This window comes from Astatotilapia calliptera, chromosome 20 (assembly GCF_900246225.1).
Source record: "Astatotilapia calliptera chromosome 20, fAstCal1.2, whole genome shotgun sequence".
NCBI lineage: Eukaryota > Metazoa > Chordata > Actinopteri > Cichliformes > Cichlidae > Astatotilapia > Astatotilapia calliptera.
This window is the reverse complement of record NC_039321.1, coordinates 14,645,334-14,671,446: the sequence shown is the minus strand read 5'-3', so window position 1 is coordinate 14,671,446 and position 26,113 is coordinate 14,645,334. Positions and strand designations below refer to the sequence as shown.

At 41.7% G+C, this 26,113-nt stretch overlaps 2 protein-coding genes across 2 annotated transcripts; one reads left to right on the top strand and one right to left on the bottom strand.

The window, feature by feature from the left end:
• Positions 1-997: 997 nt before the first annotated feature.
• cfap126 (cilia and flagella associated protein 126) lies at positions 998-15,495 on the bottom strand. Its single transcript, XM_026153304.1, has 6 exons — positions 15,428-15,495; positions 14,743-14,777; positions 14,593-14,655; positions 14,403-14,477; positions 14,103-14,303; positions 998-2,062 (listed from the first exon to the last, which is right to left on the bottom strand). Exons 1-6 carry the CDS (start codon positions 15,441-15,443, stop codon positions 1,718-1,720), a joined length of 735 nt encoding a protein of 244 aa, XP_026009089.1. The 5' UTR covers positions 15,444-15,495; the 3' UTR covers positions 998-1,717.
• Positions 15,255-24,903, top strand: ccnq (cyclin Q). The gene is made up of 6 exons (XM_026153303.1): positions 15,255-15,398; positions 15,513-15,647; positions 18,152-18,335; positions 19,418-19,550; positions 19,813-20,031; positions 23,317-24,903. The coding sequence occupies exons 1-6, from the start codon at positions 15,395-15,397 to the stop codon at positions 23,404-23,406; spliced, it is 765 nt and encodes a 254-aa protein (XP_026009088.1). The 5' UTR covers positions 15,255-15,394; the 3' UTR covers positions 23,407-24,903.
• The last annotated feature ends 1,210 nt before the right edge of the window (positions 24,904-26,113 follow it).

Sequence of the window (26,113 nt, the reverse complement as noted above, 5' to 3'; positions counted from 1 at the left end):
ATCACAAAAGCAGTACACTGGGTTCTTTCTGTTGGCTCACAGGATTGAAAGTCTGGGTTCAAATATGCCAACTCAAAGTTTTATTTGGAGTTTATATGTTCTCCTTGTGTCTGTGTAGGTTCTCTTTGGGCACCGTAGCTTCTTCCTACAGTCCAAAGACATGCACGTTAGGTTAACTTTTGGTTGTAAATTTTCTGCAGGTGTGAATGTGAGCATGAGTCATCGACCATTTTTCTGTTGGTCTTGTGATGGACTGGTAACCAGCTCAGGTGACTCTTGGCTTCAGGCTCCCATGCCCAAATCTAAATCTGATAAACAGTTAAGAGGATGAATGGATCCCTTGACTAGATTAAATTTATATTGCACATCTAACTTGCTTCAGACCAGTTTACACTCTTTTGCATTAAACTGGGCTGATAAAAGCATGCCAAAGTATCCTTGGGTAAGATACTGAATCCTGATGTATTCATTTGATTGTGAATGGGTGTGAATGTTACATAGAAAGCGGTTGAACACTGATGTATAAATGGGCGAATGAGACATCTTGTATAAAGTGCTCGAGTAGATAAATGCTACATAAGAACTAGTCCATTTACCTTTCCTGCATGCAGAGTTAGCCACTGTGGCAACCTGTTGTGAATAACAGAGCAGACAAAAGTAGCTATTTCTCTCTGAGAGAAAGTGTCCATCCATTAGCCACCTGTTGAACAGCATGTTTTTAACACAGCCCAACAAAGATATGCACTGAAGACACAAAGGTATGTCTTTCCACTGAAACTTGCATTCATTCAGCTAATTAGACAAATCTGTTCCACTTTTAGAATATATAACAGATAATAATCAGTGAGATTAATTTCACTTTAATTTGGCTAAAAACTAAATTTCTGCATCTACTTCTTTGTAGGGCAGTAATTAAAGTTTATAGTGTAAAAAGTAGATTAAAAATATTCTGTGAGAATGCCCCTCTTGCCTTTTTTTTTTTTTTTTTTTTTTTTTTTTTGGCACTGCCAATTTTCATTTCATGGTCACATGCCCTGCTTCTGGATTGAATTATGAAGTATCCAATCAACCCATTTCATGTAATAAATGAACACATACCCCGTCTTCTGGGAGCACCCACAGATTCCAAATTAATACAGTCTGGATTAACAAAGATGGAGGATAAACACCACAGTATTTGCCAAAAACTCTGACTTCATCCGTTCATGGTTTGATATAGTAGGAGACAAAAATGGGCTGCTTACAATTTCCCAATGATTAGCTTTATAAAACAGAACCCAGTGTATACAAGGTTTACAAATGTGACAGACTAAAACTGCAAAATGCTGCTGAACCTACCACTAACCAACAGCGTGTGTGAGAGAACAATGTATTTTATTCTTCTCCATCATTCAGTAATGCTGGAACTCATTACACTGGTCAGCTGACGGAACAATAAGAGATTCTTGATGGAGTGTCAACTTGACAAAAAAAAAAATCAGATTAGAGGTAAAAGGCACAGGAGAAGTGAAGGGCTGATATAGTGGGCAGTTTGAGTGCAATCAGTAACATTTCAGGCAACACCAATAACATTTCCTTGTATTACCATTTTTTTCCTTTCCATAATTCACATGCTGAAAATGGATTCATTACAACTGGTCAACATTACTATTGTTCAGGTGTATTTATTTTTATAGGTTTCTGTCATTTTCTGATGCACTGAGAAATAAAGGACTGTTCACAGGTCTTGCTGTATCTTTCTCTGTCTCTGCTCGATGGATGCTTGTGATGGCTGGCTGACTGCTTTTGCTGACATATTTCTTGTTTGTCTCCCCTCACCAGTATCAGGCCTGATATGGTTTTTCTCCACAGCAGCCTGATTCAAAGCTGAATTCTTTTCAGCTGCAGAGCAATGGCTAGGCAGCCTGTCATTTCCTGTAGCTTGTTCTGTTGCTGCCTGTGAGCCTGCCCGGTTCTGGTTGGTAGTTCTGTCACTCCCAGTAGTGGACCAATTCTGAGAAGCTGGTCGGGCTTCAGCTGCAGCAGACTGGGTGGCATCATCCTGCAGTACTTTCAAACTGGTCTGAAAAGGATTGAAACAGAAGCTGAAACATTTAAATTCACTATACTTTTTAATGGTACTGCTGTTAAATGAAAACAAAGTGCTTTAAAAATTCTGCATTCTTTATAATGTCAGGGCCCTGTTCCAGGATGCAGATTCAAACTCTGAGTTTAAAAACAAATTGATCAACTCTGAGTTTCTTGTTCAACCTGATTTAAACACATGCGTTAGTTGAAAAAGATCAATGTGACCAATTACCACATAGTTTGTAACGTACAGTAAATGTTCGCAGTGTAAGAAAACTAACTGACAGCATTACTGTCTACAGAATTACAGAGATGGAGTCTATAGATTTGATTCTGAGCTGATAATAAATCTGTGACGTAATCACTGTCGCTGAGAGCTGAATAACTGTGAAAGCAGTAATGTTAAGTACAAAAATAATTAAGCAAACCAATGTTTCATGAAAATTGTAGAATTCGGCAAATGAATTCTCACATCTTTGCAACTTTATTAATGAAGAACTGAATTATCATGTTAGTCACCTGGTTAAAATGCAGCAGAAGGTGAGGACTCAGAGAGAAAATCAAGTTTTCTGAGTTTGTTAAAGAAAACCTGTCATCGAACAGATTAAGTTCAAAGATTGGTAGCACTATAATCTTAAGCACAGCAACTCCACTCACAGTGAGCACCTATGCAAGGCCTAATGTCTCTAAGGTAAGAGCTCAGCTCAGGGATTGCGCATTGCCTGACCAATATTGCACCCAGTAGGCATAAAAGCAAACCCAAAATAAAAAAATCAGTTTTAAAATGTGACCGTACTCTAAAACCAACTTGGGAGGAAAATGCAAAAAAAAGGAGGAGGAAAAAACTGACAAATTCACATGTGCAGCCTGTCCTGTAGCAGGCAATACAATATATATTACATTGCACTGCATAAATATCCTTTTTTTTAACGTCAAATATATTAAATTAACATACCTCCAGCTAACTACTATGTTTGCTGCACAACTTGCTTGTGGTCTTATAAAATCACTACTAAAAACATGAAATACAGGGTGGGCCATTTATATGGATACACCGTACACTGCAAGAAACAAATAAGCTAAAGGAATTCCGTTTATAACTGTTTGCTTTTCTTTAAGAACTAGTCCTGGTAGACAACTTGTGCTTTTTAATTCTTCTTCTTTTTATTCCCTCTCAGTACTAATATTGATTTAGAAGTTTTCATAGACTTGGCTTAAACACACTAGCAGGGCTGAAGTCATCCACAGAACTGCCTTCATTCTTGGCACAGTGTTCCTACTGTAACTGTTATAGCGCAGCTGTAGTCACCAGATAATGTTAAATGCCAAAAACTGTGTGTCACACACAGAAAACTGTCATAAAGTAAGCACATCTAATCAGTAACCCCCAATATAAAGGAATACTTTTTAACATTTTTACATTCTTAACTTGCTGACATTTGCTAATGTCAGTGACCATGAGCCACGGACGGAAGTGTGACTGTAGCATTAAAAGTCTTTACTACCACTTACTATGTGCACAAGAGTAGGAAGGGGGGGGGGGGGGGGGGGGGCTAGTCTTAGCTGAACTAAGGTCTGGGCACATGCTCTTTTGACTGATGTTGGATATACTAGTTTAATCAAATTCATCTTGGAGCCAGACCGATATCCACCTATTACAAATATATTTCATACTTAATAAGTCCCAATAGGTTGCAAGCAATTAGTCAGCTTTAGTTACTGATGTGCATATCAAATATATAAGGCTGGCCCTTCATTTGCACAATAACTCCAAAGTTAGAAACATCCTGTTTCAAAGAGATGCTGAAAAGATTCATGAAGTTATTACTTCCAGGCTTGACAACTCAAAGTAATTCAGCAGACTGCCATAAAGGCTCCCTGAACAAAAAGCTCCCAGTTGATTCAGAAAGCTGCAGCAACAGTTCTGACAGGGACTGGGATTAAGTAGGATTTCAGGAATGTAAAGTAATTTTACCCTTCCAAAACATAACTTTTATTCAGTGCCCTACTGGCTTTGAACCAATTCTCATACTTCAGGATGCAGAGAGCAGAAAGAGGCCCAAAGGATTTTATTCAGAACTGTGGAAGCGGAATCAGTCTCATTGCTGTCAGGGTATGATGAGGTGGAGGAAGGCCAGATATCAGAGCAAGAAGTTGAAAGCTAAGAGGAAGACATATCATCTTTTGAAGAGCCTGAGCAGGGACAGTGTGACAGATGTACCATCTGTAATATTAAGAACTGTTTAATGTAGGACTCTGAAGCTTTTAGCCATTATTATATCTAGAAGGGGGAATAAGAACCCTTTCAGTGTCAAAGGTTTGTGGAAACCAAGTGTGATGTGCAGACACTTGGAGACAAGATCATCTTAAATAAAAGCGGGTGGTTTATTAGATTGAACTTCCAAGAACAAAAACTGAGCATGAAAATACAAAAGAAACTAAAAACCTTGGATTACACAACCTAAACTGGGAAAATACTCAGAGGTACAAGGGGCTAGATAACACTGAGGGAAACTGAACAGATAAACAAAGGGAGACTGACACAACACATACACAATATATACACAGGAGGATGAGTAGGGGAGGGCTGGGAAAAACAACAGGGACAAATTAGACAGAGGAAGCAAAATGGAACATTTAGCACGCAAGACAAGGGACTATCAAAATAAAACAGGAAAGATAAGCACACAGGATTAAGACACACAAGCCTGACAAAAGCATCAGAAACATGATAGCCTTAACATGGAAGGTACTAAAGGATGAAACCCAGAGATGAGACAAAGGGAAGAGTAAGTTCACAATTAAGCCTAAAGTTATTTATGACTAAACTGGAGACCTCAAAGCCCACTTCTCCAAATCAAAACAATAATGAATGAAATTATTCATTCATTATTGTCAACCCCAAACCATGATATTCAGTTGAATTCTCATGAAACATTCTGGAGCAAAACATTCTTCAGCATATCTGTGGTTACTGAATGGCTCAGATAACCTAGGATCAGAATTTAGTCTTTTCAAGTTATAATAGTTATTATTTAATAGTTAGAAGTTATATTGTCTTGTAACTGATAAACAGGAAAATAATAAAGCCCTGTGGAAAGTCAGGGCTTTATTCTGCTCTTAAAGCCACTTAAACATAATGCAACAAGGCTGCCATGGAAAAATGATTCCCTTCACAGGCTAGTGTCCTGCATGGAAACTGAGAAACCAAATCCCACAATTTCAAAGCCCCAGCTTACACAATACTTCTTATCCATAATAGCTTTGCCTGTTGTCATTTTTCCCTTTCGCGGGTTCCCCAAAAGCTGGTATATGTCCTCTGTGTTAGCTTTCACCTTCTTGCTCTATTGTCTGGCATGCCTCCACCTCATCTGCTGTAGGGCTGCAAGGATTCGTCGCCATAATCGCTGTCGTCGAATATATAAAATTTGTTGACACAGAATTTTATTGTTAGAATAGAATAGAATAGAATTCAACTTTATTGTCATTGCACATGCACAGGCACAGGGCAACGACATGCAGTTTGCATCCATCCAGAAGTGCTTTAGCCGTGATATAGATATATTACTATATATATTAGCAATAATATAGATATGTAAGTATATTACAGAAATGGGTCTATTATGGTATGTTATAATGTACACGGTATGAAGTATGTTATGAATATTCTATAACTATAAGTATGTAGTGAGTACAAGCTATGTACAGGCTATGAACAGGATATAAATATAAAAAACTATACAGAAATCTGAGATCTACTGCTATACAAAAATGTGAACTATGCAAGTTATAAACAGTTGTAGGATTAAAAATTATCGTATGTACAGAATGATTATTTACACAGAGCTATACAGTAGTGCAGTTAAGATAAGTGAGGTATGTGGATAATTTCTACAGAGGCTATATAAAGTGCTAGTGGTTGTGAGTGGTGGTTCAGTCCATGTTATTATTGTGTGTTTGAGGGTACAGTTGTCCATTGTGGGTGTGTGTAGGTGGTTGTGGGTGTGTGTATGTTCAGTCCATGAGTTTAACGTGGGTCAGATGTCAGGAGGCAGAGTTCAGGAGTCTGACAGCTGTGGGGAAGAAGCTGTTCCGGTACCTGGTGGTCTTAGTCCGGAGGCTCCTGTAGCGCCTCCCAGAGGGCAGGAGGGTGAAGAGTCCATGTGATGGGTGACTGGGGTCTTTGATGATTTTCCCAGCCCTTTTCAGACACCGCTTCCTGTAGATGTTCTTTATGGTCGGAAGTGGTGCTCCGGCGATGCGCTGGGCAGTTTTCACGACCCTCTGCAACGCCTTCCGGTCCGAGGCAGAGCAGTTCCCGTACCAGACTGTTATACAGTTGGTCAGGATGCTCTCGATGGTGCAGCGATAGAAGTTCACCAGGATGTCTGAGGACAGGTAGTTCTTCCTCAGAGTCCTCAAGAAGAAGAGGCGCTGCTGAGCCTTCTTGACCAGCTTGGAGCTTGGTGTCATCTGCAAACTTAATGATGGTGTTGGAACCATCAGCAGGTCTGCAGTCGTGGGTGAAGAGGGAGTAGAGGAAAGGGCTCATCACACAGCCTTGTGGTACACCGGTGTTCATTGTGATTGATGATGAGCAGCGGTTATCCAGCCGGACATGTTGGGGGCGGTTGGTCAGGAAGTCCAGTAACCATTTGCAGATGAGGGAACTAATGCCCAGGTCTGTCAGTTTCCTGATGAATTGTGAGGGGTGGATTGTATTGAATGCTGAACTTAAGTCTATAAACAGCATTCTGGCTGTTCTGTGTTGTTGTTGTCCAGGTGTGAGAGGACAGAGTGCAGTGTGATGGAGACTGCATCCTCTGTGCTCCTGTTCTGGCGGTATGCGAATTGGTGGGGGTCCAGGGTGGGGGGGAGACAGGATTTGAAGTGTGCTAGCTCTAAGCACTTAGCGATGATGGGGGTGAGTGCTACTGGGCGGTAGTCATTGAGGCAAGATGGGTTGGAGTTTTTGGGTATCGTGACGATGGAGGTGGATTTGAAGCAGGCCGGTACCACAGCGTGGGCCAAGGACAGATTGAATATGTCTGTGAGCACTCCTGCAAGCTCCCCAGAACACGCTCTGAGAACACGCCCGGGGATGCCATCAGGACCTGCAGCCTTGTGGACATTGATCCTGCTCAGCACCGCTCCTACATTGGTGGGGGAGAGAGTCAAAGGTTGGTGGTCTGGCATCATGTCTGTTTTGGTTGTGGTTGTGGGGTTCCCTCGCTCAAAACGAGCATAAAAGTTGTTGAGCTCATTGAGGAAGGAGACATCAGAGGATGCGGGGAGGGTTTGGTGGTCCTGTAGTCTGTAATGGTCTGGAGTCCTTGCCACATGCGTCAGGGGTTGGAGTTGGAGAAGTGTTCTTCTACCTTCTTTTTGTAATGGTGTTTGGCTTTTTTGATGCCCTTCTTTAGATTAGCCCTGGCTGTACTGTAGGCGTGTGCATCTCCTGACCTAAAGGCAGTGTTGTGGGCCTTCAGGAGGAGACGAACATCCCGGTTCATCCAAGGCTTCTGGTTGGGCTAAAAAACACTAAAGCCATTTGAGAAGCTCATGCACCTTTCAAATGGCTGAAGTCATGATAGAGAGCATCTTTAGCATAGTTATCAACAGCTGGGAACATCATCTCAAAGATAAGAGCAAGCCTCACTCCAGAGCATGTTCACTACAATCGGAAATTAATGAACTGAATCATCTCTAAACTCGAAAATAAAATCTTTTTAAATTAATTTGAAACTTTATGCTGTCACGGTCCTGGGCCATGTTGGCCCAGTATTCTTAGTTCTCATGTATCTTTGTATTCAGTTCCCTGTTTAGGCTCTGTTTCCTGAGTTGCCCTGTTGTGTTGTTTCCTGAGTGCTTTCCCTTTATGACTCTCACCCCCTGTGTGCCCCTCTGTGTATTCATGAGCCCTTGTCCCCTTTCGTGTTTATTCCGTGTCTCCCCTGCCCGTTATGTTGGTGTTCTACTCGTGCTCTCTCTCCTCCTGTCTGAACCTCTGTACTTCCTGTTTCGCCTCGCCCGTCTCCCCGCCAGTGTTGTGTTCACTCCTGCCATGTCTCGTGATTATTATCAGTGTCACCTGTGTTCCCCATGTGCTCCCACTCCGCTCGTTAACCCTTGGTGTATTTATGTCTGCGTCTCCCTCAGTGCTGTGTCGCGTTCTCCCTCATGTTGTGTGGATCTTCCTGTGTCTACCTGCGAGTGTTAGTTTACTTTTCCCAGTTTAGTTTTGTATTTCCTGTGTTCTGCCGTGCCAGCATTAAAGCTGTGTTTCTCGAGTTCATCCCCGTGTCTGTGAGTTTTGCATTTGGGTCCTCCTCCTGCTTGCCACACAGCGATCCATGACAGAAGAACGCGACCAGTAATGGACCCAGCAAACTCCGTTCGGAACCGGCAGCGTGCAAACTCCGCCTTCCCTAGCGAGAGGAGAAGGCAGGAGGCTCGGCACGCCCGGGAGCACGAGTCTGCCTTTCATGGGACTCGATGGGCGCTAGGTGGGCCGCGCAGCGTCCAAATGGCAAAGGCTGCTGCTTTTTCCCCACACCGCCCCACGGTAAGAAGAGTTGGAGGAGTCAGCCTATCGCCTGCCACAACTCCTCCGGCCTTTTCGACTTCTGGTTCGCCTCTCCGGTCACCGCCCACGTCCCGCGCAAAGAAGAGGGTTACTCGGCGGTCGGGGAGTGGTTTTGAGCCGTCGACAAACGACCTTACTCCGCTGCAGGCTTTTGCGCTCTACCTGGGACTTCCGCGCTCAGAGCTGCACAAGCTCCCTGTTTCTCCGGCGCAGCCCGGTTCGTCATCGGCTCAGCCAGCCGACATCACCGAAGTGCCTGCACCCACTGCCTCGGGAACTCATGGCACAGTTCCCGGGGAAACACGACGCTCACGCCGTCGCCACGCTAAAGCTACTCCTCATACTGTTTCTACGTTCGCCTCCGCTTCTATTACGCACGAGACTGACTTCATCACCCCTCTAGAGACTGCTGTTCATGCTAAATTAAAGAATCCTGGCACTGTAAGCCCCGTGCGCGTCATCCCTGAGGCCATTAACTCCGTGTCTGGGAAGTCTGGGTCTGTTAATTCTGGTCCTGCAGTGCCTACCCTCACGCCCGTGTTTGAGAGCGACTATGTTTCCTGTGCTCCTCCCAGGTCAGCAGCAATTAACTCACAGACAGATTATTTCACCGTAGAGAAGCAAAAGACCGTTTTTGAGCCGCATACTTGTGAACAGCACTGTGAAGTTAACAGTGTCTCCACTCCTGGACTATGCTGCTCCCCAACCTGTACATTTAGAAACGGTCTGTGTGAATGCTCCTGTGTCCATAATGGATCCCTTTGTGCCCGGTATTACAGACTCTGACTCTGCTAAACCTGGATCTTCCTGTGCAATGACTGTTTTAGGGACTGCTACACCTAACATGGACAGCTTAAGGCCTACAGAGTCGCTGGGAGTGGCCCGCCATGAATCTCTGTTCGCTAACACTGTTTCTAGTTCCACTAACTCCGTTTTCCCTGTGTCTGTTTCTGCTCCTGAGCTCAGCTCTCCCGCTTCAGTTTCTGTAACCAAGGCAGCGTGGGCCCAGCCTCCCCTAGCTCCCGTATCAGTTCTTCGGGAGAGGGTAGCTGAGGTCCAGCTGGTCCCTGCTTCTGTTCCCAGACTGGCAGAGGCTCCTATCATCCCGGTACCTGCTCCTCGGGTGGGGTTGATGGACACCCAGACTTTGCCTGCTCCTGTTCCGGTTCCCCGGGTGAGGTCAGCTGCGACCCTGCCGCCTCCTGCACCCGTCTCAGTTCCTCGGGTGGGAGCGACAGAGGTCCAGCTTGCTCCTGCACCTACACCGGCCCCCAGGGTAAAGGCAGCCAGAGCCCAGCTCGTCCCTGCACCCGTATCTGTTTCTCGGGTGGGGATGGCTGGTGTTCGGCCAGGCCTAGCACCTGTTCCTGTTCCCAGAAGGAGAGCAACCCAGAGTCAGACACCTGTTCAACCACAAGCGCAACTACCACTTCAACTAGCATTACTATCCATAACACAGTCTGTAGCTCAGTTGTTAACACAGATTCTTGTTTTGTCACCAGTCCAGACTTTAGCACAGTTAGCAGCTCCGTCTCCTGTTCAGTCATCGGTTCTACTACCTGCTGTCCCGCCATCACTGCAACGTGCACCCCTGTCTTTAGTGCAGTCAGTAGCTCAGGTCATAGCACAGGTTCCTGTTTTGTTACCAGCTCAGTCTCTAGCGCAGCCATTAGCTCCTCAGTCTGCTCAGTCATCCGCTCCGTTACCGCTCCAGTCCTTTGCTTCATTGCCTGTTCGTTTGTCAGCTCAGTTATTGACTCTGTCACCAGCTCAGTGCTTAGCCCAGCAACCCGTTCAGTCACTGTCCACCTCAGCTGGAAGCCTTTGTGAGCCTTCTTTGCCAGCTGAGGATTACGCGGTGCTGACACACTTTGAACTGACTGTTTGCCCTGCACAGCCCCAGCCATTGCATCCTAAGCCGACTGCGTGCCCTGTGCCGCCACAGTCAGCGCCCGCGGTGCCAAAGGTCCCCGCACCCGCTGGCTCTGCATCCGTTTCCGCTGGAGGGTCCGAGGGGCCCGTTCAGCCTCCTGTCTCCGCTGGAGGGTCCGAGGGGCCCGTTCAGCTGCCACCTGCGCCCGCCTCGCCCGGCCCCGTCTTCGCCTGGTCCGGCCTCTGCAGCTCTGCCTGGTCCGGCCCCGTCTTCGCCTGGTCCGGCCTCTGCAGCTTCGCCTGGTCCGGCCCTGTCTTTGCCTGGTCCGGCTTCATCAGAATCTGCATCCTCGCCTGGTCCGGCCTCCGCCTCAGCTTCGCCCGGTCCGGCTCTAGCATCTGCTTCAGCCTTGTCTTTGCCTGGTCCAGCTCCAGCTCCAGCATCTGCTTCCGCTTCGCCTGGTCCGGCCCCCGCTTCGCCTGGTCCGGCCCCCGCTTCGCCTGTGGCTGCCACGCCACCGTCTGGTCCTGCCTCGTCCGGTCCTGTGCCCACCGGGCCTCGGCCACCACGCCTGACGCCGGAGTGCCGCCGTTGCCTTCCGCACGGTCGGCCTCCTGAACTGCTCTATCATCTCCTTGGCCGCCGCCTTCTTCTACGCGGCCGGCCTCCGGACCAGCTCTGTCACCTGTGCCACCCGTCTGGTCGGCCCCCCGACCGTGTGACCCGTGAACTTTTGTGCCTGTGGGCCCTGGGTCGGCCTCCTGACATTTATTATGGACTAGTGTCTTGTGCTCCTGTGTTTTCTGTTGGTGGTTTTGTTTCCTGTTCTGGTCCCTCCGTCCTGGTCCCCCGCCTCCCGCCCTGGGTGGGTTGTTTTCTGTTTTTCTTGTTTTTGTTCGCGGGTTGGGGCTGTCGGGTGCCAGCCCTTGCGGGGGGGGGGGGGGGGGGGGGGTCATGGGCCATGTTGGCCCAGTATTTTTAATTCTCATGTATCTTTGTATTCAGTTCCCTGTTTAGGCTCTGTTTCCTGAGTTGCCCTGTTGTGTTGTTTCCTGAGTGCTTTCCCTTTATGACTCTCACCCCCTGTGTGCCCCTCTGTGTATTCATGAGCCCTCGTCCCCTTTCGTGTTTATTCCGTGTCTCCCCTGCCCGTTATGTTGGTGTTCTACTCGTGCTCTCTCTCCTCCTGTCTGAACCTCTGTACTTCCTGTTTCGCTTCGCCCGTCTCCCCGCCAGTGTTGTGTTCACTCCTGCCATGTCTCGTGATTATTATCAGTGTCACCTGTGTTCCCCATGTGCTCCCACTCCGCTCGTTAACCCTTGGTGTATTTATGTCTGCGTCTCCCTCAGTGCTGTGTCGCGTTCTCCCTCATGTTGTGTGGATCTTCCTGTGTCTACCTGCGAGTGTTAGTTTACTTTTCCCAGTTTAGTTTTGTATTTCCTGTGTTTTGCCGTGCCAGCATTAAAGCTGTGTTTCTCGAGTTCATCCCCGTGTCTGTGAGTTTTGCATTTGGGTCCTCCTCCTGCTTGCCACACAGCGATCCATGACATATTCGAACTTGTGGACAGAAGCCATTTTAGTTTCCTGTTTGCACATCATTAATTTTGTTTAAATACTACTTGCACTTAAATTTGTATTACTTAATATTTTCATTTATTTCATTTTTATTCTGACGGTCTTATGTTAAAAATGAATCAGATTTTTTTTCAAATTCAAATGTTTTCTGGGTCATGAGATAACAGGGTGAAATTCATGGGTGGGCAGACTTGAGCAGGTGAGGCACTAAAGCCAGAACATGAGGTCTGCCCACAGGAAGCGGACATAAGAGTTGCTGAAATAATAGTTGACTAATCGACTAATAGAAGAAAAATTAGGCAGATTAGTCGACTATCAAAATAATTGTTAGTTGCAGCCCTAATCATCTGACTGCTCTAAGTATGACTCCAGTTCTGAGGAAAACCCTCTCTGCCTCGCTCACCTATCATCATTATTCTGCGATCAAATAAAACCTGATTTCCACTTCAAGGGACAGAAGATAATAAATAAGTAAATGAAAAATGTGAAACAAAATAATGACACAACATGTTTCTTTGAAAAACAGAACCTTACAGCCGGTCCCTATGGCTCATCTGTCTTACCAGGCAGACCCTTAGAACTACCCCTTTGTTTTCCGTACTCTTGGGTTCCTTATTGTTTTTCTTTGGTCCTCTACCTCTTCTGTTTTGGTCCAGAGTGACCAGAGAGACCTTTAAATGTCAACAACGCTCTGAGGCAACCTGAAGCCAGCTAATTTCCATCCTCTCACCACATGGAAACAAGACAGTAGCTCCGGTTACTTACAACCTATTTGTATATTCCTCCTCTCCAAGAAGATATTATTTGGAGTGGTATAGTTATGGTCTTTCAAAGATAAGCATGGCCTCCCTTTAGCTTTAAAGACATAATCTGAACAGTGTCTTTTATATACAGAAGATATTAGGAGCATCTAGAAAGTTTTTCTATTTGATGACACACTAAATACATTTTTAAGGATATGATGTAACATCTGAACAAAAATCTGACTCAATCAGATACCCTGTAAAATGTGATTGTTGTGTGTGTGTGTGTGTGTGTGTGTGTGTGTGTGTGTGTGTGTGTGTGTGTGTGTGCAAGATCAGAACTGCTTGTTCAACTTCTTACTATCGCTGTGGAAAGATTCAGATACAAGTATCAGAACACGTTTCATGAAGAACAATCAGTTCTAAGCAAGGAAAAGATCATCATGCAGCATTCTATCACAAATAAACTTATATCATTAAAAGCTTATACTGACTAAACAAATACAATTTTCTATTGACATTGTGTGTTTTTGAAGGGATGCCAAATGCTAACATTTTTCTGTAAAGAAAATTTACCTTGCCTATGGGCATAAATAAAGTTACCTTGACCTTGACTTGTGGAAAGTAATATGTACCTACAATTTTCCAACCATAACTATAACAAGTCTTCACTACTCATTTCTTTATATTTTGTTTCCTGGAGCCAGATTTTCTTGCAATTTTTAAAGTGGTCTTGAGAAATAGTGTTCCAGGCTTTCTGAAGATTTTTTAAACTTTTACTTTAGATATTGGTTTCTTTTTCACTCATTTTCCATCCAGTCTTTTTACCTGACTGTTTTCAGAGGAATGTTCTTTTTGTGGTCATTTGTTAAGCTACTGAACAATGAATATATCATGGAATATCATAGAATCCTATGAAAATTGTCTCTTTCACATGAGTGTAGTTGCTGATGAAAGCATTCACAGCAATATGCTTTCTCTGTACTCATCATAGTGAATCAGTAATGTTTGTACCAAAGCATGTAGTTAAAAATAAAGATAGTCTTCGCTGAAACCTGCTCAGGCAGTCTCAAGATTCAGCTCAAACATTACATTTACTTGGAAAGATGAAGCAGTACTCAGCAACTTTTTTTGGGTAAGTCATATGACTGACAAACACACTGTGAAAACAGCACAGAGTTTGTGAAAACATCAGTCTGGATGGAAAAATTCCAGACTCAACACCACACCAGGTTGTTGTGTTTGTGTGGCTCTAACCTGCTCGCCAGTTTCCTTCTGCCTATTTGTGCTTTTGCTGCCTCTGTGTGGCTGAGACATGTCAGCGTTCTTTGGGTACCGTCCCCATGATTTGAGCCTGTTGAGGCCCTCCACAGAGCGGGCGGTAGGGTTGATTCGCTGGCCTGGGATGCGAGCAGGTAGATCCCAGGTGCCTTTAAAGTCAGGCCATGCAAGGCCTCTCTGTAGCAACACACACGCAGTGAGGGAGTGAAGTCATATATTCACAGTGAAAAACGTCACTTCCAGTGAAGAGGGGAAAGAAGAAAGATGTGATCTCACCTTCCCCACTCCTGGGAGCAGGTGTCCTCTATCATCAGCGATGAAGGTGGTACGGCCCACCTGTGCACTAGGTCTCTGCAAATACCCACACATAGAGGGAGATAAAATCTTTGTAAAAATCTATTTTTGCACAAATTTGTTTAAATCTAACACGAAATGGAAATGATCAAGAGTTGAAAACTTCCTATACCTCTTTGAAGTGCTTAGTCTCACACCAGTTCTGCAGCCTGTGCGGTTTAAAGGCGCTGTCATACTGTGAATAGAAGTTTTAAAAACGCATAAACAGAGAAGTAAAATGTGTAATGTTTAGAGTTTTTATTGGCGTTGTTATTTAGATTACCTGGTTTGCCGAATAGCTGGAAGACATTGCTGGATCTGTAAGTTACGGTTTCCTAATCTGTTAAATTGTTGACTCGTTGCTTAGCAATATAGACAAACAGACTTCTCCCTACAACAGCTTATTTGAAAAGAGTTACAAACTATGGCCTGAAAAAACCCCTCATATGAATCAGTTTGTACAGTTTATTTATTTTTTGTTTGTGGTTTTTTTGTTGTTGTTCATACATGTTTTATCAGTACTATCTGATTCCGTGTTTGTAATGATTAATTTACAAGTTGTTTTATTGGCCTAAATGTGATCTGTTCCGCATTCAGGGGGCTTTTATTTTGAAAGATCTCAAACGGAAGTTATGAGGTAGAAATTATTTCGTATGTCAAAACACATCATGTGCGGATGCTTGCGTTTAATTATGTTTTTATTTTCCTGCAGACGGGATTGCACAGAGTGTTGCATAAAGCATATTTCTTTCTTACGCACTTAAAATATATATATATATATATATATATAACCGGAAGTCCAACTATTTTTCTTCCGGGTATTACTAGCGGCAACTAAGAAGACAAGTTGATTAAGATATGTAACTAACAAGCAGATCTTATGTTTGTTTTTCAAAAAGTAGGAATAAATATATCACGTAGAATTTGCACTTTGGATGGGTAAGTTAAAAGTTTACAATGAAACTCACAGCCTTCAATTATCATCTTCTTGACTCTTGTAGACAGTCTGTGCTTTTTTTCTATTGTTGGTTACCCCTGCTTGTACTCCACTAGACATGCAGGGACCATCTGCTTACTCGACCGCATCTCTGCGCGTTGCTGGAAGGAGAGACTCTGGTGGGGATATAGCGGCTGACCCGAGCCTTGACACGAAACACTTTCGCGTTTGTCGTTTCATCATGGAGACAGGTAATCCAGGGGTGGTCTGTGTGTGAGTGTGAGAGAGGGTTCGAAGAGCAAGTTTTCAGGGCTATAAAGTAAACTTATCAAGTCTTACCTGCTAGGAATGACAAGTAAAGTCTTTGATTTTAAAAAAAAAGTATAATGAATTCAGATTAATGTATCAGCTGATTTACGTCATCAGTTGTATCAAAAGTTTAAAAAAAAAGTGAGTTGTTGTTCATTTTTATTAATTGGTTTCATGTGTTTGAGATCGCTGTTCTGTTGGAACACTCAGTTATTATCAAAGTTTTAGCTAGCCAGCTAGCCCTTAAGGTGTGCTGAAGTTGAAGAGTTTGGAGGTAGTCCTCCTTCTTCATAATGCTGCCTATTTTGTGCAATGTACCAGTACAACTCGTACCACCACAAACGGCCCCAGAGCATGATACTTCCACCACCATGCTTGGCAAGATGGTACAATGTTCTTAGGTTTGAAAGCTCCACCTTTACTCCTCAAAACGATCTCTTGTTATTTTGTCCAAAAAGCTAAATGCCTAAAGTCAAATGCCTAAAGAGGCAACCATGTGAGCAGCATTAAATTTCAGCTGAGCTTGAAAGTTTCATTGTTGGCTTGAGCCTAGTTGGTTCCTGGGTTATTTGCGAACATCGTAACCAATTTTGTCTCATTTGGGTTTTCCTCCAGACTTGGCGAAGTGGTGACATCTGAATAACGTGTACTTATGCACAATTGTCTGAACTGATTATACTGAAAGCACAGTTATTCATAAATGTCTCCAAGAGACATTCCCAACTTGTGTAAATGTACACTTCTGCGTCACACGTTGTAGTACTTTCCCTTTGTTCTGAATACATTCCAGTTATTGCTGTCAAAGAAATCCTTTTTATGCTGGTCAAGATTAACTACAAGTTATAGTCAATCATGATCACTAATGAGAAGTTAATAACCCTGTGTCAAGTTAAAAGACACACACTTTAAACATTTAAGTGAGTCCATCATGGTGGACCCTAGTAAATATCTTAACGTCTTCAGTTCTGCCACTTGAAGCTCCGCATCCCATCTTTCTTTCAGTCCCACCATCTCCAAACCTTACATCATAGCAGGTCTCACTAGCTTCTTGTAAATTTTACTCTTGCTCTTGTCTCAAATCCCCCCCCCCCCCCCATTCCCCTTGACACCTCCCCTCTTACCCACTTCATTGTGCTTAAGAGTGTTTTGAACATTAGAAACCCATGTTTAAATGCCTGAATTCAGCAATGCATGGTAAACATGTTCACAAAAAATGCTTTTGGTCTCTATAGTTAATCACTCCCCTCATTACAACTGTACAGAGGTGCTCATCTTGATTCTATTTTAAAATTTTATTGTTATATCTGTATGTATATTATATCTAATAAAGACTATGGTTTGCTAAGAATATACAGCACACCAAAAAACCATAATAATTTTTGTTTTCCTATTTTCTGTTTGAGCTCAGCGCTGCATCTTCCGGTCTAAATATAGCCAGTTCTGTCTCAAATAAACAACGAGGCAGCGGGCAAAGTGCTAACACTGTCTACGTTCATCTTTTGTATTTTGTCTAAGCCTGGAAAAAAAGAGGTTTCGTTATAGGACAATACTTTGTCTATGTACTTACTCAGTGAAAACATAGATTTTGACTAACCTTTGCTGCCCTACGATCTAGATCTAGATGGTTAAAGTATGCATTATTGTTTTTTGTTTTTTTTGTTTGTTTTTATTTATATCATGTTTTTTTTTTCTACCAAGTGGAAATGGGCATCTATAAAATTAGATAGATGGTGCCAGAAATTTAGAAAGACTAATCAGCCTTTGTCCTGAAATGGTCCTCACTTTCTGACACATGTGATCACACCCGTGATTAAGCAGCTCCCATTGACATTTAGTTTTTGACATAAGGCAAGTGATTGCTTATTTTGGTGTAATGATAAATTAAAGAACACATTTTATGCTCGTCTTTATTTTCTTTCAAATACATTGCTCCAGTGGTAGATGTTCATATCACCATAGTATCAAAGAATGAGCCAAAATAATTTTGCTCTACACTCTGTCTGATGACAGTGAGAGATATCGGAGTTCCCTATAATAGTCATCTCCCATTGCTCTGAAGCTTAAAGGGGGAAGACAGTCTGTTTCACACAGCGTATGAATGCTGTGCTGAGACCCAGTAAAATCTAAATAAGGACTATTTGAAATTTTAAATCATATAGAGCTTCTTTACGAGAATTCAAGAAAAAAAATATTGAGTTGGAAATGAGCAGGTTCTCTTTAAGAAAGTCAAGGTTTAAGGTTTTTGAAACATGTGTCCAGTATTATGTATTCTTTCCTGGTTTTTGATTTGTTGATTTAATGGGATTTCAAACAAATAGTAATGTGAACTGAAACTGCATTTCAGGATTACAGCGGGTGAAAATAGGTGTGAATCAGTCAGCTAAAGATGATAAAACATTAGTGTGCCCTTAAAGACCTACATCTTACCCCCTCCTCTGTTATTCAGGAGTGAAACTCTGCATGCGCTCGGTGCCCGTGGCTACAGCATGTGTGCTCTATCATCGTTTCTTTGAGAGGGTCAGTATCCATGCCTATGAACCCTACCTAGTGGCCATGAGCTGTGTGTACCTGGCTGGTAAAGTGGAGGAGCAGCACATCAGGACCCGTGATATCATCAATGTAAGCCACAGGTAATAATTTAAAAGGTGGAGTGTATAATCGACATTTTAACCTCACTGCTGAGAGAAAAACAATTTCTTGCTAACTGAGCCTCTTAGATATTTGACTTTGCTTGAGAACAAAAAGGTTGTGTTTTGTCTTTCTGAACTCTTTTTGTTATGAGAGGGACATTAAAAAGCCCCAAACATTTAATAAATCATTTTTAATGAGTAGTCTGCTTTTCTTGAATAAATGGTTTGGTCTGAAAAACATCACAAGAGTAAAAACAAAATAGCCTTGACCAGGAAGGCTTGTAAAGCCCAAGGTAATATTTTTAGATAAGACTCTGTCCCATCAACAAGTGCAAAACCAGAATATACTCAGTCTCCAGTCATAAACATACATTTAAATAAGACATAAAACAAAGTGCAAAAGTATGTTAATTTTCTGGGATCTGCACTTGGTACCCTGATTTTCTTAAAGTATGACTTTGGGCAGGCTCTAACCCACTCATGTGTGAGAAAATGCATGGAGAAAACACATTAACTTAAGAGTAGACATATTAAAAAGTGAAAAAAAAAAACATCAACATGAATAATAATAAAAAGTATTTCTGTTAAAAATTAAGCCAAGTTAAAAGTTGCCAGTCCCACTCCTCCACATAGTGGCTTGTTCTGAAGCTTTTGATTGTTTCAATATTTGCATTCACTGAAATTTTCCCTGTGCCTTAAAAAAACCTGAACTCCACTCTGCACATGGAACATATGTATTATGTAGTTTGGCACTAATTTTTCTGAGGAAATATCATCTACACATACAGCACATATTGCTCTTAAACTGAAGTAGACAAGCATGCTATAAATGGACATCCTTTTTTAAAAAAAAAAAAAAAGCACAACCCTTCCAGGCTCTTGTCCCAGTGCTTTAAAAACATGTGGGCGGGCACCAGTTTAGCTCAGCTGGATGAGCAGGCAACTGTGAATCCTGTTTTATTTTACATTTCACATCACACTTTTATGGAAGTGGATACATTAAATAACAAATTCTTTACCAGGCAGTTTAACCATTCAGTTTTTGGAGCTGTCACCTTAAATGCTCTCCTCCACCCTTTCAGGTATTTCAACAGTGGCAGTACTCCTTTAGAATGTGACAAGGAGTTCTGGGACCTGAGGGACAGCGTGGTGCAGTGTGAGCTCCTCATCCTCCGACAGCTCAACTTCCAAGTCTCCTTCGAACACCCTCACAAGGTAGTTGTGAGCGCACGTGCACGGATCCCTGTTCCCTCCTTATTTGGTGCTAAACCTCCTTTTTGGTCTGTGTTACTGCCTGATTTTCTGATGCAAATGTGCTTGTGTTTATGATCTCTGTGATCTCTGGGACAAATAAGTGTTTTTTGTTGGCTTGAATGCTTTTAGTTTTACTTACATGACCCTTGCATTTAATAAAATAGTAAGTGTAGTAGTGCCTGATCTCTGAAGTTTAAATTTGTCTGCTGTCTTTCATCTTCAGTATTTGCTCCACTACCTGCTGTCTGTCAAGTCACTTGTGAACCGCCATGCTTGGTCTCGAACTCCTGTAGCTGAAACTTCCTGGGCGCTGCTTAGAGACTGTTACCATGGAGCCATGGTCATCTGCCACAGACCCCAACACATCGCCATAGCAATGCTGTACCTGGCTCTAAACAGCTATGGAGTGGAACTGCCTGCTGGGGAGAGAGAGTGGTGGCAGGTATGTGCTGAAAAGTGTTCCTATTCTCTCTGAAGAGAGAGGGCTAATCCAAAGTGCGTGTGTCCGTGCTCAAGTGAGAGAAAGAATCTGTGCACTGTAGGTGGATTTATTACTTCAAGAGGAAAATGTGACATCATCTTATAGGAAGTTAGAGGCTAGCAGGTGTTAGCTGATAAACCCAGAAGATGAAAGTTATTTCCTCCTTCATTTAGCTCTGAAATCAACACAGGAAATTCTGATGATGATGAACTGACATCTCTACTTTTCCATTAAGCTCCAGTTTAAACAGAACAGAAACCCTCCTTCACTTTCCTTCTGTTTTTCCCTCATTTTGAGATGATGATGTCGGATCAGAGTAGCTGCTCACATCGCACTTTCAATTTAGTGAGGGTAGAGGCGCAGGCATTTACACTGTGTATCACGAGTGTCAGTTTTATGCCTGGATGCCAACATGAAACTACAGGGAGGCAGATTAAATCTAATATAAATTTAATAATAGAGAAAATGAATTAAAAATTAGAAAACAAGCTAACAAATTACATCCAATGACAAGCTCAGCATTACGTCCAAGGTCACAGTTCGTCAAAACAACACAAGTTGGTATACCAGTTGCAGTGTCAGATTTTGAAAAAGGTTTTAGTCCCATTTGGTTGGTGCGATTTATCAACTGATGTGTCACCAATGAAAGCAACTGAAATGGCAGATATGTGACGGCAAATGTCAAAGAGTAAGAGATGGAAGCAAGTGGGATATCAGTCAAAGTGTTCCAGTGAAAGCAACTGAAATCTCAGGGAAGAATGTAAACTGTAAATGTGATTAAAGTTTCAGTTAACTTCTAAGCACTAAAGATACTTAAAGTATTTTAGTGTGCAAACCTCTGGTACTCATTTGTGTGTAGGAAGTGACAGCCGTTAAGTGTCCAGTGTCAACATGTTAGCAGCAACAAGAAACATTTAACTCGATGAATAAGGATGAGTAGCTGAAGTATGGCAATGAAAGCAAGTGAAATATCATGGCTGAAAATACTTGAAGTGACAGTCTGTATGTTTACAGTGACCATAGTTATAGATATCAGTTCAATTCCATTTTATTCGCATAATGCCAGATCACAACAACAGCTGTACTCTAAGGTAAAGACCCTACAATAATACAGAGAAAAGTGGAAAGGAAAAACTCCCTTTTAAGAGGAAGAAACCTCCAGTAGAACCAGGCTTAGAGAGAGGCAGCATCTGCCATGTGTCTTTAGTTAAAGCCTACTCTTCACTCTTGATGTGTTATTTGAAAGCAGCTGACTGATGAGCTCATATGCAGCCAGTAATGGTAACTGTGTGAAACCACCAACTGGTAAATGGTAAGTGGACAGGGTTCTTATAGAGCTCTTTTCTAATCGACCTGAGCACTCAAAGTGCTTTACACAACTTGCCACATTCACCCATCCACACAAGCACTTTTATCTATGCTTTTTCTATGTAAGTGCTTTATATCTAACATTCACACACATTCAGACTCTGATGGATACATCAGAGAGTAACTTAGGGGTTAGTATCTTGCCCAAGGATATTTGGCATGCAGACTGGAGCAGCCAGGGATCAAACCGCTAACCTTCCGATTAGCAAATGACCTTCTCTGCCTCCTGAGCTTCAGCCACCCCGACACTGCATTTAAAATGTCAGTTAAAGCATCTGTGTTCAGTTAATTGAAGCGTTAGTTTATGTGCTGAAGTTGATAGCAGTCGAAAAGTAAATAGATCTTTTATAGAGCTGCTGTAGCTTCAAAAATTAAGGAATAATCTGCAGTACCAAAGTGGTGTTTACTGCCTCATCCAGGTGGTCAGGGTTGTATGCTGATGTTGCGCCACAGCACTCTTTCACATCCAGAACAGTTTGAGCTTGACTGGAGAAGAAAACCTCACATCAGCCACTTTTTTTTTTTACATTGAAACCACAAGCCCCAGACAAAGTTACATGATGTCCTACTCCTCTATATCAGAGATCATTTTCTTCTTTTATTGAGTGGTATGGAATGCCTGAGAACATTTCCAAATTCTGAATTAATACGCCACAATTCACAGTTCATTTATTAAATGTATTTTTGTCTATATTCTATAAGTTTTTAACTTGAAAAATTAAAACCTTTTGAACTTTTGTGATTTATAATGACACAAATGGATAAATACTTATGTATAGCACATTCATAAATGTCTAAACTTCTGACTAAACTCTACTTTATATGTTTATAAGAAACTCGTGGATCGATCACAGTTCTTACAGCATGCTACACAAGTTAAAGATGGAAAAGCCTTCCTGGGCCTGTCAGCCAGCAGATTTCATTGTCTGACTGGCCCAGGTTGCATTTCCAGACATGTGAGAGGTTTGGCCGTTTTATAACATGCGGTCAGGATTCGCTGCCTGCATTCTTGGTAAGTGTTTACCAAGAAGCACAAAACCTTTGCATGTTGAGTTGTTTTTTTGTTTTTGTTTTTTTAAACTAAATGATAAACAACAACAATAATAATATCCAACTTTATTATTCAGACAAATTGTTAATATCTGGATATTTTCTTGAATTTTCACTTTCCATACATTTCACTCTAGCATAGTTATGCAGACACCAGAAGAACAAGAATACAAGTACTTTTTGTTTAAAAATTAATGACTTCACTATAATTTTCATAGTTTTCAAAGGCTCAGTTTGCTGAATGAAACCCTTGGTTTGAAACTCCTGTTGTATATTGGTCCACATGAGAGAGACTTGTTTACCTGTGGATAACTTTTTGTTCAGCATGTCCTCATTTCCTCAAGTGTCTGCAGGAGACAATAGCCATGTCAATGAAAAATCCAGCTGGTTGACACAAATTGGAATTATTCTTTGAAGGAGCCTGCAGGATGTGGAACGTGAGCTCCTGGCTTTAAGTGTGTGAGCTGCATTTAGATTTGTCTATAACAGCACTGTAAGGTGGAGAAACAGTATGTTTGACACTAACCTTGATAAAACTAAAATCATGGAGTGCCTATGCAAGATCTGTACTGTTTGTGCCACTGTGCACTTAAACCGAAGTAACATTAACCTGTCCAGATTAGATTTTTTTTTTTTCTAAGTTGCAGTATTCAAATGGAAATGGGGCAAACCCAGTTTTTTTCTGTCTTTCTGCTTTGGTCCTCAAGGCAAGAGGACAAAAAAATATGTTTTTTAAAAATGGTGTGTCGACCTTTTGATGTCTGCTGTTTATTGAGGTGTGTGTGTGTGTGTGTGTGTGTGTGTGTGTGTGTGTGTGTGTGTGTGTAGGTGCTGTGTGACGACGTGATGAAAGCAGATATCGACGCTGTGATCGCAGACCTTCTTCAGCTCTATGATATGGAGGCCAAGTGTATCTGATGTATCTGAACAACACACCTACAAGACCATCACGTCTCTGTTTTGCCACTTGACTGTGCAGTACAAAGCTGAATGTGTGTTATGGTGCACATTGTAGTGTAAAACTGTACTTATATAGTGCTCTGCTACAACTGAGCACTCAAAGTGCTTGTGTTCAGGTGTGTCTAAGGTAGAAGAGCACTTTGTGTCTTTGCCCCAGTTATTCTGTGAGTTAACAAAAACATGCCTGCACTACTGATTTCTTCCAGTGTGGGGAGACATTTCTTTCATTTCTGATCTGTTATTTGTCGGCCTTGCACTGCATAATACATCCTGAGCGCTTCAAAAACATGCTGACTCTCAGTACCACCGATCTCTTCATATTCCACACATCACACATTTTTACTACAAATGCTAGATGGTGACTACTCTTAGATCTTTCTGGACTAGGGTAGTACAGCACAGTTTTTTTGTTTGTTTGTTTTTTCTTTGAGATTATAGGCTTGATTAGTACCTTGGAGAATAAACCTGCATATTTTCAAGGACAATGGATGCTACATACTGGATACCATAAATATCTTGTATTTTTACGATGCATAGTATTCACATACAAATGCATTGGTTGGATGAAGTATTATAGAGGAATATCTGTAATTTCCATTAATCCATTCATTTTTATTAACTACTTGTTCAGTTCAGGGTCACAGGAGGCCTGGAGCCTATCCCAGCCACGATGCCTCTCGCTTAGGGCGAGAGGCATCGTGGCTAAACAACTTGCAAGTCTGTTTCAGGGCTAGCAAATCTTTACATATTCATGCATTTTCTCCATGTATAATAATGTTTACATATTATGATTAGAAACTGTTTGTAATTTAAAGGGGGCTCATTCTGATAATAATACAAATATTTGGGACTCGTTTCCCCTATATTCTGTCAGAAATACATTGTGTTACAATGGCTTTCCACCAGGAAAGATGTTAAACCAGCAAGTGGAGTCGGGTATAGTGCTATAGAGCAACTAAAATGCTTATTGCAAAATGCACAGACATGAGCAAGCTGAGTAAGTGCAGCTCTGTAGACGGGGGAGACGAGGGAGTATATTTCCCATGCTGGAAGTATATTTCCCACTTCCAGCATGGCGAGAAAGTAACATGTCTATATACCAGGGGAGAGCTGACCTCATTCACTTACAGTATGATTATAAGACTGAGCCTACCTTAAGTTCATGGATGTCAAATGAATAGATAAAACAGTGTTAAGAGATTTTTAAATGGTTCTTTATTCCCAAGTTTTACTTATATTTTTTTCAAGCTCATTTATAGGAAATACTTTGAATGGAAAAGATGATGTTGAACTTTTAAAGTTTAATCATTTAAAGTTAACATTGTGTCACCCAAAAATGAAAATATGGTGTTGGAAATGAAAATAAGATCTTTTTAAGGAAACTATAAAAAGGAACTAAATTTGTAACCAATTTGTTTGGGACTGAGACAATAAAGGGAAATGCTGAGAAACAGACTAAGAAATTCTTGTGTTGTTTTTTGACAAAATAAACAAAAGGAAGATAATGATGTTACAGTGATGTCCATAACAGGTATATTATTCCCTTCTTAGTGCTTTTTGTGGTTACATAGCATGTTTCATTTAGTAAGATTCACATTAGCCACAACAATGCAGCTGCTATTTTCCCTGGAACATCACTACATTTTGCAGAGTCTGATGCGTTTTGTGACAAACCAACATAACATACAAAATAACATTTCAGCATAATCTAATATGGCATACATTGACAATAATTAAATTCATTTGATTAACTTCTACAATGATGAGAAACCTGGCAGAAGTATATTTTTTTTAAATCATGTTCCACTTATTTCTTGTAAGGGCATATGAAATTCCTTTAGTCAAATAATAATACTACTACTGAACTGGAAATGAGCAGAATAGGTCCAATTTAAGAGCGGCTTTTTGTTTGTTTGTTTGTTTGTTTGTTTTGTTTTTTTTAATTATCAAGAGTGAGTATGCAGAAGTTAATGGCAAACCTATTACTCATTTTAGGGTTAAGGACTGAAAAATCTCCATCAATACTAAATATAACCATCTCGACTCACAACTGAAATGCTTTGTTTTATCTAAGACTGCTGGGAAGTACTGGAAAAAAATTAAAGCAATTTTTGCTCTCTGTAAATCCCTACTGGATTTTAGTGATGTCTTGATTCTTTAGAAGGTTTGATCATGAAGCAGGGATTAAATTTCATTCTGTTTGGTATATAAATAAGTCCTCAACAAGTCTTAAATGTAATTTCTTACATTTCAAAAATGCTTGATTCACTGCATTGTGTCACCTAATGTGACTTGAACAGGTGTTCAGTTGTTTTTATGGCAACAAATACCAGTAAACAAAGTTAATAATAAATAAAAGAAAATATGTCAACACTGTTTGTGAAGTCACTTTTCTTTGGTCCTCAGTCCTCATATTCTTGTCTTTCCTTCACCAACCAACTTTTTTTAGGCACACTGCTTTTCCCTCTCTGAGGCTGGTTCTGCTGTACCTATCTTCCTGTTAAAATGTAGTTTTACTTATCACCAAGTGCTTGTTCAAAATGCATCACCTAATGATTGGACTTCTCGCTGTTAGTATTCGGATGCATTTCAATACTGCAACAAATGACTGCAAGTTGTTATTTAGCAAACTCATATAAAGTTAACCATTAGCGTCAGGTGGCTA

Coding starts and splice junctions, on each gene's coding strand:
- ccnq (XM_026153303.1), top strand. Junction 15,648..18,151: donor TCGTTTCATCATGGAGACAG/GTAATCCAGGGG, acceptor TCTGTTATTCAG/GAGTGAAACTCTGCATGCGC. Junction 18,336..19,417: donor ATCATCAATGTAAGCCACAG/GTAATAATTTAA, acceptor CCACCCTTTCAG/GTATTTCAACAGTGGCAGTA.
- cfap126 (XM_026153304.1), bottom strand. Junction 14,656..14,742: donor CCAGCTATTCGGCAAACCAG/GTAATCTAAATA, acceptor TTCTATTCACAG/TATGACAGCGCCTTTAAACC. Junction 14,304..14,402: donor TGCTCCCAGGAGTGGGGAAG/GTGAGATCACAT, acceptor GTGTTGCTACAG/AGAGGCCTTGCATGGCCTGA.